The 19,485-nt window shown below is 52.8% G+C and overlaps 1 protein-coding gene and 2 non-coding genes across 4 annotated transcripts; 1 reads left to right on the forward strand and 2 right to left on the reverse strand.

The window, feature by feature from the left end:
- Position 1: 1 nt before the first annotated feature.
- LOC120994704 (protein DDI1 homolog 2) lies at positions 2–18,357 on the reverse strand. 2 transcript variants are annotated; one of them, XM_040423478.1, is made up of 10 exons: positions 18,134–18,357; positions 10,491–10,620; positions 9,729–9,953; positions 9,525–9,651; positions 7,740–7,867; positions 7,535–7,663; positions 5,897–6,000; positions 3,929–4,118; positions 2,745–2,803; positions 1,471–1,607 (listed from the first exon to the last, which is right to left on the reverse strand). In XM_040423478.1, exons 1-9 carry the CDS (start codon positions 18,269–18,271, stop codon positions 2,787–2,789), a joined length of 1,188 nt encoding a protein of 395 aa, XP_040279412.1. In that variant the 5' UTR covers positions 18,272–18,357; the 3' UTR covers positions 1,471–1,607; positions 2,745–2,786. The 2 variants fall into 2 exon arrangements, with proteins under 2 accessions (XP_040279404.1, XP_040279412.1); XM_040423470.1 differs by lacking the exons at positions 7,740–7,867; positions 9,525–9,651; positions 9,729–9,953; positions 10,491–10,620; positions 18,134–18,357 and having other exon boundaries at positions 2–1,607; positions 7,535–7,555.
- Positions 1,994–2,180, forward strand: LOC120987485. The gene has a single exon (XR_005776082.1). It is a non-coding gene; the product is annotated as a small nucleolar RNA SNORD17 (small nucleolar RNA).
- On the reverse strand, positions 2,006–2,192 carry LOC120987484. Its single transcript, XR_005776081.1, has one exon. It is a non-coding gene; the product is annotated as a small nucleolar RNA SNORD17 (small nucleolar RNA).
- Positions 18,358–19,485: the final 1,128 nt, after the last annotated feature.

Here is a 19,485-nt window from a genome sequence, read left to right on the forward strand (position 1 = left end):
GGAGGATAGAAAAATGCATTCATTATGGCTCTCGGATTTCTAGAAAGTCTGATCTCAACAGCACAGACACAGCCTAAGAGATCCCTGGTTTAAAACGTACAATTGCTTTCATGGCTTTGGGAGGCACATCACGACCTCAGTGACACTGTTGCAGACAGTCCTGTCCAGATCTCGCCCACAGGAGGACATTTGGGGCAACCACTGCAGAGACAAGACAGGGTAGCAGTCCGCCAGCCACAGGTCCTGCCCATCTTCTGCGCTTGGAGGACAAGAGGCAAGTTCTTCTACGCAGTCCACTGGCGGTATAGATGCAATAAATTAGGTGGGGACAACAATGTTCTTAACAAGCAAAGCGAGCAGCGCCATCTCCACGTTCCCATCAGCTCTTTCCAGGGCGACAAGGGCATCATGCATGGTGAACCCTGCACTCACAATGCGCTCTACAGCAGAATGTGAAGTGGGATCTGATGGAGTCATAGATGAGCTCCATTCACAGACCGCTCCCTCAGATTCACGGCTTAGTTCTAGGACTTGTTCTTCCTCCGCTTCTCGGTCACCGGAGTTATGCATCGCACCAGTGTCTGCGTCTTGACTCCGCACAGTACCAGGCAGGGGCTGATCAGGAGCAGATACATCAGATGACTCCATGCAGTCGCTAGAATAGTCATTTCTGGAGGTTACCTGTAAGGAGTCTGCCTCATTAGACCGAGGCACCTCGTCAGCGACTTGTCCACTCATTCCTGTCTCCAGATGAAGGTCGTTGTCCACATCTCCATTTTGGCATGATTCCCGATGACTGCCCTGAACATCATCCACATGATCAGCCTCAGCACCCAAAGCTCCATCATCTCTAGCCCAAGCAGATCCTTGACCACTGATGATCAGTAACTTATGGAGTTCTTTCAAGGCAGTGGCCAAGGAGAAACAGCTTTCATCTCCATCCTGGACAGAGGTGCTTGGTGGCTTTGGGCAATCATGCTTGGTTGCATTGTCCACGTCCTCCGACTCCTCCGGATTAGTTGGAGGGTCATTGCGGAACACATGTTGGCACTCAGGATCCTGGACAGTGATGTTTATCTGGGGTCTGCAGCCATCAAGATCAGGAATTACCTCTGTGCCAAGTTCCATCATGTCTTCAGTCATGGCACAAAGAACCTGCGTCATTTCTTGTACTCCGTCTTCCACTGGGGTCAACGTGGAAGGAGGAGGTGCGTTATCTACATGAGGCTCACACCCAGATTCCTTGTAAACCTCCGAGCCAGCATTAGTAATGGTGGTAACTGCAGACTTAACAGCAGTAGCTAGCACGAGTCCTGAATCTCCATCAACAACAGATGTCAGAGAAGATGAAGACTCTACTCCAGGTTGGTCAACAGCGACTGCAGATCCTAATAAATTGGATGTGTGACCCACTTGCTCACTGCCTCCTGTATGGGACCCGCTAGTGCAGGCAACATCTTCTCTGGGAACGTCTCTGCTTTCTGAGGCAGAGAGTGGGGTGGACGCTTGATGAGCACTGGGGACGTTGTCTGAATTGTGGACAGGGTGGGTAGATCCATCCATCGGTGGAACCAGTGACGGACCTGCCTCTGAGGTAGATTCTTTGTCTAGAAATGAGAAAAATAACAATCAATCATCAGAGTAAGAGCACAATATATAACCTCATATACGAGTCCCAACCTCAAGAATCCAAACTATTCATTCACTAGAAAAGCAGTGGTGACATCACAGAGATTGCAGCCTGTCCATTCACTACAGAGAAGTGGTGACATCACTGAACACAGCCTGTCCGTTAACTAGGGAGCAGCAGTGACATCACTGAGAATCTAACCTACCCATTCACTAGAAAGCAACAGTGACATCACTGAGAATGCAGCCTATCCATTCACTAGAGAGCAGCGATGACATCACTGAGAATGCAGCCTATCCATTCAGTAGAGAGCAGAAGTGACATCACTGAGAATGCAGCCTGTCCATTCAGTAGAGAGCAGAAGTGACATCACTGAGAATGCAGCCTATCCATTCACTAGAGAGCAGCAGTGACATCACTGAGATGCAGCCTATCCATTCACTAGAGAGCAGCGGTGACATCACTGAGAATGCTGCTCTCTAGTGAATGGATAGGCTGCATTCTCAGTGATGTCACTGCTGCTCTCTAGTGAATGGATAGGCTGCATTCTCAGTGATGTCACTGCTGCTCTCTAGTGAATGGATAGGCTGCAGTGACATCACTGAGAATGCAGCCTATCCTGTCATTTCTCCAGAAAACAGCCTGGATTCTCTTGTCACCTTCAGTATGTCATGAAGAAGACCTTGTCTATGGGGTCAGGTGCCCTTTAAAAGGGGTTATCCCATTACAAACTGTTATCCCCCAGTCAAACGTAAGGGAATAGGTGTGTGATTGACAGGGGTCAAGATGCTGGGGCCCCCACCAATCATGAAAATAGGAACTCTATGGATCGATAGTCACCCTTGTGCTGCTGCTTCACTTAGCTCTATGGGGCTGCCGGTGACTGTCCAGTACAAGCGCTCTGCTATCTCTGGCAGTCCCATAGAGTGAAAAGGAGCAGCAATGCCCATGAGCGACCCCAGCTCTATTCACATGGAGGCACAGCGGTCCCTGTTCTTGTGATCAGACACTTATTCCCCATCCTGTGCTCATAGCTGCACCTTGTGAAGTAAGACACTTAACCCCATCATTGCTGAATAATATCCAGTGTAGCGTTGGCTCATTGTCTGATTACCTGCGGTGCGGCCCCTCCTGCGGCAGATAACACACACATGCATCACGGTTTCTGCTGGTCTGCGAGGATTAGGAAACAAAACAGCAAACTGATATTAAGAGAACACAACCAGGCGCGTGCAATTAGTCACAAAATACCAGGAGGCTCCTGCAGAGTAGAGGCCACCACAATCAGGCTGCTCACAACCAGAACGGATGGGAAGAAAAAAATATAACATACTAACAAAAAGATCACTAAAGAGCCAATATCAAGAAAGGGGATGTAAACTTTTTCCCGCCCAAGAAATTTAAAGGGGTTGTGCAAGAATGGAAGAGTTTTCGTCGGCCTGTGATTGGCTGCGGTAATGTCTAGCCGGATGTAGACATCGCTGGAACCCAGAGGAGCATCGCAGGAAAATGCTCCAGAAAAAGGAGCGGGCTCCAGCAAGCTTCCCTTTGCAGGTTCTGTGGGGCGGTTGCGGTGGGGGGTTGCCAAAATCCCTCCCATTCTTGCACAACCCCTTTAAAAAGTAGTTATCCACCTTTGCGGACCTTTTGGCAAAAAAATAAAAAATCCCCCTCCCATGTTGCCATCCCTGCTCCCTTCCGCAAGGTTTTGGCTATTTCAGTCCCCTGCTGCCATGATCGCATCGGGTCCCAGATGTACGTCTGGTTTGACAGGGGTCACATGTGCCGATGCAGCCAATGACTTGCCACAGCGGCACATTTGAGCCCCTGTCAAACCAGATAGTGAGAAAGGGGGGGGGGGGGAGATGGGGTAAAGGGTAGCCAGAACTCTGCGGAGGGAGGCAGGCAAGTATCCTCTTCACAGGTCCAGTGACATGGGGGAGGGGGGTCATGCCAAAAGGTGGATAACCCCTTTAGTCATGGTATATTTTGTCTGCTGTGCTTATCATCTGCAGTGCAAAGCATGAAGGTTAAGGTTCTTATTATAAAACCTTACAGGATCAGCTCGTTCTCGGATAATCTGCCAGTGCCTATGGTCAGTCTGGTTGCAGTCACGTATGTGCAGCCTTGTCTCTGGTTACAGACCCATCAATCAGCTAAATTTGTAGGCCTATTTGCCGGAGGTCATCATTGGGCTAGCATGCACATCACGTCATGGAGGACACATGCACATAACAGTGACACCACACATGGCAGGCCATGGAGGACCCATGCACAGAAAATGGACATGCGGCATACCTGCTTCCTCAGCAGACTTCTGCAATACTTCTGCTAACTCCCGGTCTGCAATGTCCTCAGGGCGTATGTCTTCTGTTCCTGGGCCGTATGCTAATCGGGCACACTCTGGAAGCTCACCCTCGGGCAGGAAGCTAGTCCGTGTGCCTGTCGTGCCAATGACCAAGACATTCTTCTCCAGGTCAATGGAGCACTGTGGGAAGATATGAAATTACTTGATGCCCCAGCAAGCAGCACGAAGGAACCATTCCCAACATCAAGTAACGTTTTGGACAGAGGAACCCCCAGAAGGATATGCAAATTACCTCACTGTACAGTACTGCTGATTGTTATTGAAAACTGTGAGCAAGCTTGTGAAATGCACCCCCTAACAGATTAGTAAGACTCCTATTATGCTGGTAAGGTAAGGTACATGACTGGTGTAAAGATGATACTTCCCAGAATACAAGTCACCAGAGCAAGCTCAGTGCAGACCCTGAACAAGCATCGAAAGCTGGGAGAGTGCAGCTCTGGAGTATAAATCAGAAAGTAACTCTCAGGATCAGTACAGGATATGTAATGTATGTACACAGCGAGTGCAGCTCTGGGGAATAATAATAATAATAATAATAATAATTATTATTATTAAGGCCTTAAGGCCAACTGAGTGGAGCATGGTGAGGAGGAGTTTATAGTCTACGGTATCAAACGCTGCAGAGAGATCCAGCAGAATCAGTAGAGAATAATCGCTATTTCTTTTTGTTGTTAGGAGATCGCTAGACCCTTTAGTAAGGGCAGTTTCTGTAGAGTGAAGAGGGAGAAAGGCAGATTGTAAGGGGTCAGGAAGGGAGTTTGCAGAGAGATAGCTTATTAAGTGATAGTAGACAAGACGTGTAGAGAGTTTGGAGATGAAGGGGAGGTTAGAAACAGGTTGGTAGTTAGCAGCACAGGTCGGGTCAAGAGATGGTTTCTTTAGTAGTGGTGTTATAACAGTGTTTGAAAGAGGAGGGAAAGATACCGGAAGAGAGAGGTTAAAAATTGTAGTTAGGCGAGTAATGACAGCCGCGGAGAGGGACTGGAGGAGGTGAGATGGAATAGGATTACTGCTACAGGTCGTGGGTTGAGAAGAGAGAAGCCTGGAGACCTCTTCCTCTGTTATAGGGTCAAAAGAGGAGAGAGAGAGAGCGAGCGAGCGAGCGAGCATGTGGAGGAATTGGAGGGAGAATGATTAAAATTATTTGGGGACTGGGAGATTATTTCCTTCCGGCTACTGCCAATCTTGTCTCTGAAGTAAGTGGTCATGCCATCAGCTCAGAGGTCAGTGACAGGTTCTGGAACTTTAGGGCTTAGAAGGGAATGAAAAGTGTCAAAGAGTCGTTTTGGGTTATTAGAGAGTGAGGAGATGAGAGAGGTGAAGTACTTTTGTTTGGCGATGTTGAGAGCTGAATTGTTTGCTGATAGTCACAATTTTCTCCAAAGGCGTTCTGCACATCTGGAGCAGCGCTGGAGAAAACGTGTTTCAGGTGTGTGCCAGGGTTGCCGTGTTCTGTGTCGGGAGGGTCAGAGTGATATAGGAGCAACTTCATCTAGGGTGGAGAGAGTCTGGACAGGGGAGGAAAGAGATTGGGGTAAGAGCTAATTGTAGGGTGTATAATACAGGATGTAACTCAGGATCAGTACAGGGTAAGTAATACTGTATATATGTGTGACTTCACTGTAAGAACAGCAATGGCAAATGCAGCTCTATAAGTATAATACAGGATGTAACTTAGGATAGGTACAGGATCAGTAATGTATTTACACGGTGACTCTGCTCTGCGTATGACCTTAGAGTCATAGACTTTAATATAAACCCCTTGTGAGACTGGAATTTGTTTTCTCCTGTCTAATAAAAATACTTTTCACAACTATGTGGCTGAGCTATGTCCTTTGCCTTACATTGGAATTTGCCCCTTTTATCCAAATTTGTCTGTAATAATGTCAAGAAAATACCTGATGTCGCTTCAACATGTCCAGACCAAGCAGCATGTCCATTGGCTGTTCCTCCAGTATAGAGAATGAGCAGGGCAAGAAGTCTCCCTCAATCTGCACCTGAGCTGCAACACACAAGACACTTCATCAAACCGAGCCAGAAAACCGAAACCACTGAGGAGACAGAGCCTGCACCCCTGATGACCCAACCAGATAAGGGGACAGAGCCTGCACCCCTGATGACCCAACCAGAAGAGGAGACAGAGCCTGCACCCCTGATGACCCAACCAGAAGAGGAGACAGAGCCTGCACCCCTGATGACCCAACCAGAAGAGGAGACAGAGCCTGCACCCCTGATGACCCAACCAGAAGAGGAGACAGAGCCTGCACCCCTGATAACCCAACCAGAAGAGGAGGCAGGGCCCCAAAGATCACAAAATGAGGGGGGGCAGAACCTGCACGGCATATATCCTAAAGGAGGCAGAATCTGCAGATGAAACATAGAAAGCAGCAGAACCTCCCAGATAATACACTCAGTCCGGAGATGACCCAGACCTGTGGCAAAACCTGCACCCAAGAAAACCCAAATAGGAGGCAGGGGTGTTCAATGCAAGCCATTCCTCAGATTACAACACACGTTATTAGCTTCCAGTTCCTACAAGTACATTGTGTGCACAACATCCAGCCCCCTGTGTATAAAGCTTCTGCAACTGTATAATCTACTTTGGGGCAGATTTACTAATTCTGTCTAAAATTCAGCCAGTGTAAGGAAGCAGCAGATATATCACAGCGGCTGATGCTGGGCGATAGATATGACGCACCTTTACACCGTCGAGTCTAATTTCTTGCCACCTATTATCTGGCGTTCTTGACACCAAGAAGGGAAATCAGTACCTACAGAGAAAAATAGCCCTTCCTGCTCACATAGCTAGGGGGTTTGTTACAACGTATCAGTGTAGACCATGAATCAGAAACCTGCAGCGCGCCAGCTAACTACTAGAATCCCAACGCTGAGTAAGTCTACATGCACAAGACCGTGTGCCCCCCGTGGCCATATTGCGGCCCGCATACAGCAAGTCCGAAATACACGGGCACCGGCCGTGTGCATTCTGCATCACGGACACATTCACTTGATGCAGAACGGAGGCACGGATCGGAACCCCACGGAAGCACTACGAAGTGCTTCCGTGGCGTTTCTGGCCGTGCCTCCGCACCGCAAAAAAGTAGCGCATGCACTACATTTTTGCGGTGTGGACCATCGGATGCCGATCGCGGACCCCATTCAAGTGATGCGGCTGCTCCACGGTCTGTGCCCGTGCATTGCGGACTGCAATTTGCGGTCCGCAGCATGGGCACGGAGCCCTTACGTTCATGTGCATGTAGCCTAAGTGTGATGCTGGGAGTTGTAGTTTCAAATCAGCTGGAGCGCTGAAGGTTGCTGATCCCTGATGTAGACAACCCTCTAAGGACTAAGCACAGTTTGTTACAATGCATCAGTGCAGGTATAAGCTAGTCTAAGTCGGGAAAGGTGTTCTGTCTGAGGATGTAAACAAGAATGCCTCCCCCTCACTGACAGCAAGCAGAGATCTTGGAAACTGTGAGGAATTCAGTCACAAACACTAGACCATCATAACTCCAGAAGAGTTGCACATGACTCACCAAGATGAACTCGACCGATGATCTTTTGTGTGCCGACCCCCTTGGCGATGCCGGCCCACCTCCTGTCCACCAGCCTCATGATATGGCAGCGCTCTGCACAGGCCTGGCTCATTATAGTCATCTGAGCTCCTGTGAAGAGAGACACAAGAGTCACCCCATATGCGGTGTGACCCTCACAATGTCCTGAGAGTGGAGCGCTCCTTACCTGAGTCTACGAAGGCCTTCACTGGGTAACCATTCACCTTGCAGTTAATGTAGAGCATCACCACCTGGCCAAAGCTCTCCGGAGCTTCCTCCATGGCGATGGTCATGTTCTCCTCAATGTTCTGCTGCCTGCAAAGAGAAGCATCCCTTTCACTCACAGCTTCACACCACTAAGCACTACAACTCCCAGAATACATGGGGCGGGGGCATGTTCTGTACAGTCAATGACCTCCCTCTGACAGAGCGTTTAAAGGGTTGTGCCAAGTTTTTACGTTCTCCTCTATTTACAGGATAGGGGATAATTAGAAGATTGCTGGGGGTCCGACCGCTGGGACCCTCCACTGATCACGAGAACAGGGGTCCCGTTTCCCCGTTAGGATTCTTTATGGGAGCACCGGAGATTGCCGAGTACAGATCTAATGAATGGAGCAGCAGTGAGCATGTACGACCTGCTGCTTCATCAGAAAAGGCGAACAGGAACCCCGATTCCATGACCCGTCGGGGTCCCAGCAGTCGGACCCCAAGCGACCAGCTAGTTATAACAGCGCCTTGCCTGATGAATGGACACTGTGACGTATCCATCAAGGAGATGTGACCGCCAAGGTCTGTGACTGGCCACAGAGATCACGGGCCCATGCCCGTCCCTGGTCCTGAGGGGACCAGAAGCACCCAGGATCAGGGCAGTGGTGCAGGTGCAGAGGTGTGCATTTTTTTTTGGGGGGGGGGGGGGGGGGGGGGGGGGGGGGGGGGGGGGGGGGGGGGGGGGCACACATTAGGACCACAGGGGTTGTCCCCTCTAAGGCCAGAAAACCCCTTTCATTAACTGTCTGGATTCTGGGGTGACATTCAGCATGATATGGAATAATTACTACAAGGGTGCAAGACGCCCACGTAACGTGTCCATGTCAGGAGAAGGACGCTCAAGATGACACAGGCGGGTGAGGGCGATGCAATTTGAAAAATTTTTAGCAGTTTTTTGTTTATATTTAAATTTTCTATCATTTATTGAATTTTTTCCACAGTTATTGCCCTAAATCTCCGAGCGATCTAAGGGCTGCTAAGCATAAAGAGGAATACTGGGAGGGTGCAGACCTAGTCATCCCTGCATGTCACAGCTGGAAGCCCGTTACATCCTGTGATGTCATGGGGGGGGGGGGGGGGGGGGGTCTTTGGCTATGGAGGTTCCTGCTTTTGTGTCCCAGTCCTATATACAATGCTTACTTTGAACATGGGTCCCTGCACCTGTGGAGAGTCAGGATGGCACGGTGCCAGCCCGAATTCTAAGTGCTATGCAGGGAGTGATCTGCAATTAGAGTGAGGACTGTAGATAAAAGCCCTGGCTGCATGGGGCATCCGCGGCAAAGATGGATATCTATAGCTTGGCTTTGGGAAGGGGTTAAACCCTCAATCTTAAAGGGGTTTTCTGGGTTGCGCCAGGATCCCGTGCAGTGGCCACTTTCGGGATCTTGTGGCATACATTGGGTATGTGATCAGAGCCCCCTAAGCCTATGCGCGAGTCCAAATAAGACTCGCGCATGCACTGCGGGTTCTAACACCACCAGGCACGTGACTCCGGAAGTGGCCGCTGCGCGGGATTGCGGACCAACCCGGATAACACCTTTAAGATGGAGTCTGAAAACCTCCACAGTTCTAGGTTACTCCTAGGCATCTACTAACTTTCCTCTAAGTCCCGCGGCAGCAATGAAGAAGTAATCCTATACTAGCGCTATGGCTGACAACAGCGAGGCAAACCCGGAGACCACGGATACCAGACCAAGAGCCCTACCTTATTTCTTCCTCTATTTTAGCCTGAGCTTCCAGGTCAAACGGGTCAGCGGAGTAGAGTCGGATCCTCTCCTGCTCCCGCTGGGCTCTTTCCTGCTGTTGTTCCAGAAGAACTTTAGTGAATTTTTCTGCGGGAGGGAAAAGATAGCGATGAGGCCTCTGCGGTCAACGTCCAGCACCGGCAGGAGGACAGAGGACTACGTACCCAAGTCGCCGCTCAGTAGCGCCTCCGCCAGGGGTGGGTTTCGCTCTTTCAGCAGTGAGAGCTCGTGGGGATTGGCCAGCAGCATCTCCCGCAGCAAAGCAGGGTTATCCAGCCCCTGAGGAAAAGAGGTGGAATCTGGAGGGGGGGCCCGGGGCTGAGGAGGGGCCGCTGGCGGCCTGGAGGTCCCGGGAACAGCAATACTACTGAAGTCTATTTGCGGCAAACCTGCGGAGAGGGCACAAAAGTCACCTGGTGCCAACCTGCAATCTACCAGACACCTCTAACTGTAGTCAGGAAGACCAAGGTGTAGATCTCTCACTGCACCTCTAGTGGGCGTTCCCCTTGCCCCCATACAACATCACTGTGAATGACCACTTTTGGACCTGCAGCTCTATAGGGGGTATGTCTCTGGACACAGCCACAGAACATGGAATCCTTTTACCGATCCCAGACTTATTATCTTCTACTCCAGTCACATCCAGAGCTGCAGTCAGAGTTTCACAGTTTTCTTTTACAGGACTTCATACCCCTCCTGCACCAGTTTGTACAGATCATGCTCTGCTGTGCTGCATTGTGGGAGATGTAGTGTTTGATCTACAGCAATAAGCAGCAGCAAACGCTCTGCTCCCTGACGGCAAGGTGGCCATAATGAGCTCAGCTAAACCGCTAATCCAGTGCTGCAGCTCTGGATGTGACAGGAGTATAACCCTAAGCTTTATCAACCTGTAACTGTAAACAGATTTTATGTCGACAGCTTCTTACCGGGAAACGCTGGAGTAGATCGAGATTCAGCGGGATCTTTCTGGCGCAGGACCACCACGTCGCCATCCTTTAACCCGTAAGAGGAGAGTGATCGCTGGTTGTCGGTAAGCAGCTGCTCTGCGTAGAGGATCTTCAAAACACAGGGGGGCACAGAGTCACTTCAGGCCTAACACGCCCTGCCCCGCAGCATCAAGCCAACATATAGACCCAAAACGGAAAACGGAGCGCTAAAGAAGTTTTACGCTGGCCCCCTACAGTGCCAGATCAAATATGGCCGCCGCAAGACCAAACCAGTGGCATAGGATAATCAGACATCAGGTGGTTACACATCTTTTATCCAGTCGCTACAAACCGGGGAAGATTTTCAGCTCCAGACTCCAAGAATTGCCAATGATCTACTTTCTCTTTGGGTGTGAATGGAGAAGAAAAAGACCCCAAGGCTCCTACAATGTCTGGGGTCTGCACATGGACGACAACCAACATGTCTACAGTTACCTAAAGGTGGTCACCCAGCTTTCCCTTGAACAGATAAACTAAGAAAGTGTTTGTGTGTGTGTGGAGGGGGGGGGGGGGTTCTTAAAGAACTGATTTTTTTGGGGGGTGGGGGCAAGCCCTGTAAAAAAAAAAATAAACAAGTGCAAACCCCGATTCTCTAAAAGTGATATTGTGGGAGTCTAAGGGCGTTTTCTTCTCCAGTCACACCCAAAGAGAAAGTAGAGGCCGCATGTCAGTGATCTAGGCAAGCTCCCACAATGCACTGCTCTGATGACATGAGTCCTGTATGTAAAGGGTGTGTAAATATCTTGTGATGAAGATCTAGGCTGGAGCGCATGACAGCGCCTCTTCATGTTCTACCCGTCAGGCAGGAAATTCCAGATGAGGCCGCGGCCCGAAACCCTCTGTCCCTGCACGAGCAGCCACTCAGGCCCGATATGCAGACAATGCCTCAGCAGCCAGTGTTACCCACAAATAACGACACCTACCCCAGGATAGGTGATGCCGTAAGGGGGAAGCTGATTGGTCGCTATGGGCAACCAAGCCAATTGTCCTTTGCATCGGTTTTAATACACCCCCTCCCCCCAGGTGTATGCATACAGCCCCCTCTATGTATATCTGCCCCCAGGTGTACGCCTACAGCCCCCTCTATGTATATCTGCCCCCAGGTGTACGTCTACAGCCCCCTCTATGTATATCTGCCCCCAGGTGCACGTCTACAGCCCCCTCTATGTATATCTGCCCCCAGGTGTATGCATACAGCCCCCTCTATGTATATCTGCCCCCAGGTGTACGCCTACAGCCCCCTCTATGTATATCTGCCCCCAGGTGTACGTCTACAGCCCCCTCTATGTATATCTGCCCCCAGGTGCACGTCTACAGCCCCCTCTATGTATATCTGCCCCCAGGTGTATGCATACAGCCCCCTCTATGTATATCTGCCCCCAGGTGTACGCCTACAGCCCCCTCTATGTATATCTGCCCCCAGGTGTACGCCTACAGCCCCCTCTATGTATATCTGCCCCCAGGTGTACGTCTACAGCCCCCTCTATGTATATCTGCCCCCAGGTGTATGTGTACAGCCCCCCCATGTATATCTGCCCCCAGGTGTACGTCTACAGCCCCCTCTATGTATATCTGCCCCCCTCCCCCCAGGTGTATGTCTACAGCCCCCTCTATGTATATCTGCCCCCAGGTGTATGTGTACAGCCCCCTCTATGTATATCTGCCCCCAGGTGCACGTCTACAGCCCCCTCTATGTATATCTGCCCCCAGGTGCACGTCTACAGCCCCCTCTATGTATATCTGCCCCCAGGTGCACGTCTACAGCCCCCTCTATGTATATCTGCCCCCAGGTGCACGTCTACAGCCCCCTCTATGTATATCTGCCCCCAGGTGCATGTGTACAGCCCCCTCTATGTATATCTGCCCCCAGGTGCACGTCTACAGCCCCCTCTATGTATATCTGCCCCCAGGTGCACGTCTACAGCCCCCTCTATGTATATCTGCCCCCAGGTGCACGTCTACAGCCCCCTCTATGTATATCTGCCCCCAGGTGTATGTGTACAGCCCCCCCTATGTATATCTGCCCCCAGGTGTATGTGTACAGCCCCCCCCCCTCTATGTATATCTGCTCCCCTCCCCCCAGGTGTATGTGTACAGCCCCCCCCCTCTATGTATATCTGCCCCCCTCCCCCCAGGTGTATGTGTACTGCCCCCCCCCCTATGTATATCTGCCCCCAGGTGTATGTGTACAGCCCCCCACCCTATGTATATCTGCCCCCAGGTGTATGTGTACAGCCCCCCCCCCTATGTATATCTGCCCCCAGGTGTATGTGTACAGCCCCCCCCCCTCCCTATGTATATCTGCCCCCAGGTGTATGTGTACAGCCCCCCTCCCCCCAGGTGTATGTCTACAGCCCCCTCTATGTATATCTGCCCCCAGGTGTACGCCTACAGCCCCCTCTATGTATATCTGCCCCCAGGTGTACGCCTACAGCCCCCTCTATGTATATCTGCCCCCAGGTGTACGTCTACAGCCCCCTCTATGTATATCTGCCCCCAGGTGCACGTCTACAGCCCCCTCTATGTATATCTGCCCCCAGGTGTATGTGTACAGCCCCCCCATGTATATCTGCCCCCAGGTGTACGTCTACAGCCCCCTCTATGTATATCTGCCCCCAGGTGTATGTGTACAGCCCCCCCCTATGTATATCTGCCCCCAGGTGTATGTGTACAGCCCCCCCCCCCTCTATGTATATCTGCCCCCCTCCCCCCAGGTGTATGTGTACAGCCCCCCCCCCCTATGTATATCTGCCCCCCTCCCCCCAGGTGTATGTGTACAGCCCCCCCCCCCCCTATGTATATCTGCCCCCAGGTGTATGTGTACAGCCCCCCCCCCCCTATGTATATCTTCCCCCAGGTGTATGTGTACAGCCCCCCCCCCTATGTATATTTGCCCCCAGGTGTATGTGTACAGCCCCCCCCCCTATGTATATCTGCCCCCAGGTGTATGTGTACAGCCCCCCCCCTATGTATATCTGCCCCCAGGTGTATGTGTACAGCCCCCCCCTATGTATATCTGCCCCCAGGTGTATGTGTACAGCCCCCCCCCCCCTCTATGTATATCTGCCCCCCTCCCCCCAGGTGTATGTGTACAGCCCCCCCCCCCCCCTATGTATATCTGCCCCCCTCCCCCCAGGTGTATGTGTACAGCCCCCCCCCCCCATGTATATCTGCCCCCAGGTGTATGTGTACAGCCCCCCCCCCCTATGTATATCTTCCCCCAGGTGTATGTGTACAGCCCCCCCCCTATGTATATCTGCCCCCAGGTGTATGTGTACAGCCCCCCCCCCCTATGTATATCTGCCCCCAGGTGTATGTGTACAGCCCCCCCCTATGTATATCTGCCCCCAGGTGTATGTGTACAGCCCCCCCCCCTATGTATATCTGCCCCCAGGTGTGTGTGTACAGCCCCCCCCCCCTATGTATATCTGCCCCCAGGTGTATGTGTACAGCCCCCCCCCCCCTATGTATATCTGCCCCCAGGTGTATGTGTACAGCCCCCCCCCCCCCTATGTATATCTGCCCCCAGGTGTATGTGTACAGCCCCCCTCCCCCCAGGTGTATGTCTACAGCCCCCCTCCCCCCAGGTATATGTCTACAGCCCCCTCTATGTATATCTGCCCCCAGGTGTATGTCTACAGCCCCCTCTATGTATATCTGCCCCCAGGTGTATGTGTACAGCCCCCCTCCCCCCAGGTGTATGTCTACAGCCCCCCTCCCCCCAGGTGTATGTCTACAGCCCCCTCTATGTATATCTGCCCCCAGGTGTATGTCTACAGCCCCCTCTATGTATATCTGCCCCCAGGTGTACGCCTACAGCCCCCTCTATGTATATCTGCCCCCAGGTGTACGTCTACAGCCCCCTCTATGTATATCTGCCCCCAGGTGCACGTCTACAGCCCCCTCTATGTATATCTGCCCCCAGGTGTATGCATACAGCCCCCTCTATGTATATCTGCCCCCAGGTGTACGCCTACAGCCCCCTCTATGTATATCTGCCCCCAGGTGTACGTCTACAGCCCCCTCTATGTATATCTGCCCCCAGGTGTATGTGTACAGCCCCCCCCCCCCCTATGTATATCTGCCCCCAGGTGTATGTGTACAGCCCCCCTCCCCCCAGGTGTATGTCTACAGCCCCCCCTCCCCCCAGGTATATGTCTACAGCCCCCTCTATGTATATCTGCCCCCAGGTGTATGTCTACAGCCCCCTCTATGTATATCTGCCCCCAGGTGTATGTGTACAGCCCCCCTCCCCCCAGGTGTATGTCTACAGCCCCCCTCCCCCCAGGTGTATGTCTACAGCCCCCTCTATGTATATCTGCCCCCAGGTGTATGTCTACAGCCCCCTCTATGTATATCTGCCCCCAGGTGTACGCCTACAGCCCCCTCTATGTATATCTGCCCCCAGGTGTACGTCTACAGCCCCCTCTATGTATATCTGCCCCCAGGTGCACGTCTACAGCCCCCTCTATGTATATCTGCCCCCAGGTGTATGCATACAGCCCCCTCTATGTATATCTGCCCCCAGGTGTACGCCTACAGCCCCCTCTATGTATATCTGCCCCCAGGTGTACGTCTACAGCCCCCTCTATGTATATCTGCCCCCAGGTGTATGTGTACAGCCCCCCCATGTATATCTGCCCCCAGGTGTACGTCTACAGCCCCCTCTATGTATATCTGCCCCCCTCCCCCCAGGTGTATGTCTACAGCCCCCTCTATGTATATCTGCCCCCAGGTGTATGTGTACAGCCCCCTCTATGTATATCTGCCCCCAGGTGCACGTCTACAGCCCCCTCTATGTATATCTGCCCCCAGGTGCACGTCTACAGCCCCCTCTATGTATATCTGCCCCCAGGTGCACGTCTACAGCCCCCTCTATGTATATCTGCCCCCAGGTGCACGTCTACAGCCCCCTCTATGTATATCTGCCCCCAGGTGTATGTCTACAGCCCCCTCTATGTATATCTGCCCCCAGGTGCACGTCTACAGCCCCCTCTATGTATATCTGCCCCCAGGTGCACGTCTACAGCCCCCTCTATGTATATCTGCCCCCAGGTGTATGTGTACAGCCCCCCCTATGTATATCTGCCCCCAGGTGTATGTGTACAGCCCCCCCCCCCTCTATGTATATCTGCTCCCCTCCCCCCAGGTGTATGTGTACAGCCCCCCCCCTCTATGTATATCTGCCCCCCTCCCCCCAGGTGTATGTGTACTCCCCCCCCCCCTATGTATATCTGCCCCCAGGTGTATGTGTACAGCCCCCCACCCTATGTATATCTGCCCCCAGGTGTATGTGTACAGCCCCCCCCCCCTATGTATATCTGCCCCCAGGTGTATGTGTACAGCCCCCCCCCTATGTATATCTGCCCCCAGGTGTATGTGTACAGCCCCCCTCCCCCCAGGTGTATGTCTACAGCCCCCTCTATGTATATCTGCCCCCAGGTGTACGCCTACAGCCCCCTCTATGTATATCTGCCCCCAGGTGTACGCCTACAGCCCCCTCTATGTATATCTGCCCCCAGGTGTACGTCTACAGCCCCCTCTATGTATATCTGCCCCCAGGTGCACGTCTACAGCCCCCTCTATGTATATCTGCCCCCAGGTGTATGCATACAGCCCCCTCTATGTATATCTGCCCCCAGGTGTACGCCTACAGCCCCCTCTATGTATATCTGCCCCCAGGTGTACGCCTACAGCCCCCTCTATGTATATCTGCCCCCAGGTGTATGTGTACAGCCCCCCCATGTATATCTGCCCCCAGGTGTACGTCTACAGCCCCCTCTATGTATATCTGCCCCCAGGTGTATGTGTACAGCCCCCCCCCCTCTATGTATATCTGCCCCCCTCCCCCCAGGTGTATGTGTACAGCCCCCCCCCCTATGTATATCTGCCCCCCTCCCCCCAGGTGTATGTGTACAGCCCCCCCCTATGTATATCTGCCCCCAGGTGTATGTGTACAGCCCCCCCCCCCTATGTATATCTTCCCCCAGGTGTATGTGTACAGCCCCCCCCCTATGTATATCTGCCCCCAGGTGTATGTGTACAGCCCCCCCCCCTATGTATATCTGCCCCCAGGTGTATGTGTACAGCCCCCCCCCTATGTATATCTGCCCCCAGGTGTATGTGTACAGCCCCCCCCTATGTATATCTGCCCCCAGGTGTATGTGTACAGCCCCCCCCCCTCTATGTATATCTGCCCCCCTCCCCCCAGGTGTATGTGTACAGCCCCCCCCCCTATGTATATCTGCCCCCCTCCCCCCAGGTGTATGTGTACAGCCCCCCCCCCATGTATATCTGCCCCCAGGTGTATGTGTACAGCCCCCCCCCTATGTATATCTTCCCCCAGGTGTATGTGTACAGCCCCCCCCCTATGTATATCTGCCCCCAGGTGTATGTGTACAGCCCCCCCCCTATGTATATCTGCCCCCAGGTGTATGTGTACAGCCCCCCCCTATGTATATCTGCCCCCAGGTGTATGTGTACAGCCCCCCCCCCCCTATGTATATCTGCCCCCAGGTGTATGTGTACAGCCCCCCCCCCCCTATGTATATCTGCCCCCAGGTGTATGTGTACAGCCCCCCCCCCTATGTATATCTGCCCCCAGGTGTATGTGTACAGCCCCCCCCCTATGTATATCTGCCCCCAGGTGTATGTGTACAGCCCCCCCCTATGTATATCTGCCCCCAGGTGTATGTGTACAGCCCCCCCCCCTCTATGTATATCTGCCCCCCTCCCCCCAGGTGTATGTGTACAGCCCCCCCCCCCCTATGTATATCTGCCCCCCTCCCCCCAGGTGTATGTGTACAGCCCCCCCCCCCCCATGTATATCTGCCCCCAGGTGTATGTGTACAGCCCCCCCCCCTATGTATATCTTCCCCCAGGTGTATGTGTACAGCCCCCCCCCCTATGTATATCTGCCCCCAGGTGTATGTGTACAGCCCCCCCCCCTATGTATATCTGCCCCCAGGTGTATGTGTACAGCCCCCCCCTATGTATATCTGCCCCCAGGTGTATGTGTACAGCCCCCCCCCTATGTATATCTGCCCCCAGGTGTATGTGTACAGCCCCCCCCCCCCCCCTATGTATATCTGCCCCCCAGGTGTATGTGTACAGCCCCCCCCCCCCCCCCATGTATATCTGCCCCCCAGGTGTATGTGTACAGCCCCCCCCCCCCCCTATGTATATCTGCCCCCAGGTGTATGTGTACAGCCCCCCTCCCCCCAGGTGTATGTCTACAGCCCCCCTCCCCCCAGGTATATGTCTACAGCCCCCTCTATGTATATCTGCCCCCAGGTGTATGTCTACAGCCCCCTCTATGTATATCTGCCCCCAGGTGTATGTGTACAGCCCCCCTCCCCCCAGGTGTATGTCTACAGCCCCCTCTATGTATATCTGCCCCCAGGTGTATGTCTACAGCCCCCTCTATGTATATCTGCCCCCAGGTGTATGTCTACAGCCCCTTCTATGTATATCTGCCCCCAGGTGTATGTGTACAGCCCCCTGTATGTATATCTGCCTCCCCTTCAGGTGTGTGTACTCCCCTCTTTGCATATATCCGCTCCCCCACCCTGCTCGGTCCTCACCATGGACTCGGCGGCCGGGATGCCGCTCTCCAGCTCGCACAGGGCTCGGAAATTTTCTAGTTCGAATTCCTGATCCACCTCCAGGGAGAATGTGATCTCCGTCAGATCGCGGCGGACGCAGTACACGGTGATTAACATGATGGCGGCTGCCGTTCAGATCGCTCACCCGGAGCACTCACACCAACACCGGGGGGGCGGAGCCTCAGCGCCACTCACTGCGCAGGCGCCTGCTCCAGCTTCCGCCCTAAACCCTGACTGTTCAGCTCCCAGAATCCTGTGCGACACCTGACGCTTCTCTGTTCTGAATCTGAACCAATCTCTGGGCGCTGTAGTCCTGCTGCTGCATGTCCAGAAAATCCTATTCCTGCTGCAGCCAGTAATAAAGATTTGCATCACTCCCACCATCTCCAGCAGCTCACAATCTAATGCATGACTCCCTCCCATCATTCCTGATCCCAGTCGCACAGGGGACAATTACCCTCATCAGAATGTATTTGGAGCATGGGAGGAAACCCACATGAACATGGGGCCCCAGGCTGGGTTTGATCATAGGAGCCGGGGGGCAGAACACTGCTGTATACAACATAGATTAACCATAGAGCAACCTCCAGCAGTTCTGAAACTACAACGCCCAGCATGCTCCATTCCCTTCTATACCTCCCAACCGTCCGGATCAGGAGGGACAGTCCCGGATTTCAGTAGCTGTCCCACGAGACAGCTGACTGTAATGGTGATGGATGGAGCCGTCCGCTCCCCGCATCATCATACAGCTCAGGCGCTGGCGATCCACAGCGGTACCGCCACACATCGCACTGCGGGTCTGTGTAGGAGCGGAGAACCAGCCTCTGTGCTTCTCCTCCACAGACCAGCAGCGCGGTGTGACGGTACCACTGGGCATAACTACCATAAAGGGGAACATCTGGGCATAACTACCGTACTGTGAGGGTCACAATGTGGAAATTACTACTGTGAAGAGGACACAATGTGGACATTACTACTGTGAAGGGGGCACAATGTGGACATTACTACTGTGAAGGGGGCACAATGTGGACATTACTACTGTAAAGGGGGCACAATGTGGACATTACTACTGTGAAGGGGGCACAATGTGGACATTACTACTGTGAAGAGGGCACAATGTGGACATTACTACTGTGTGCTGGCAGAAAGGGGGAATAATTACTATGTGGGGGCATTAATGGGACTGAGTGTGAATAATTATGACTTAGGCAGAGGCGTGGCCTAGTATGAAAAAATATTGCCGCACGTATTGTCCCTTTCTCTTTTTCAAAAGTTGGGGAGTATGGGTATTGGGTAAGCAAGTGAACATGTTGGGAACTGTAGTTTCACAA

The sequence above is a fragment of the Bufo bufo genome, chromosome 1, assembly GCF_905171765.1.
Source record: "Bufo bufo chromosome 1, aBufBuf1.1, whole genome shotgun sequence".
Classification (NCBI taxonomy): Eukaryota; Metazoa; Chordata; class Amphibia; order Anura; family Bufonidae; genus Bufo; species Bufo bufo.

Coding starts and splice junctions, on each gene's coding strand:
- LOC120994704 (XM_040423470.1), bottom strand. CDS start 2,787: ATGCATGTGTGTGTTATCTGCCGCAGGAGGGGCCGCACCGCAG. Junction 1,608..2,744: donor CAGGAGGGGCCGCACCGCAG/GTAATCAGACAA, acceptor TCTCATTTCTAG/ACAAAGAATCTACCTCAGAG.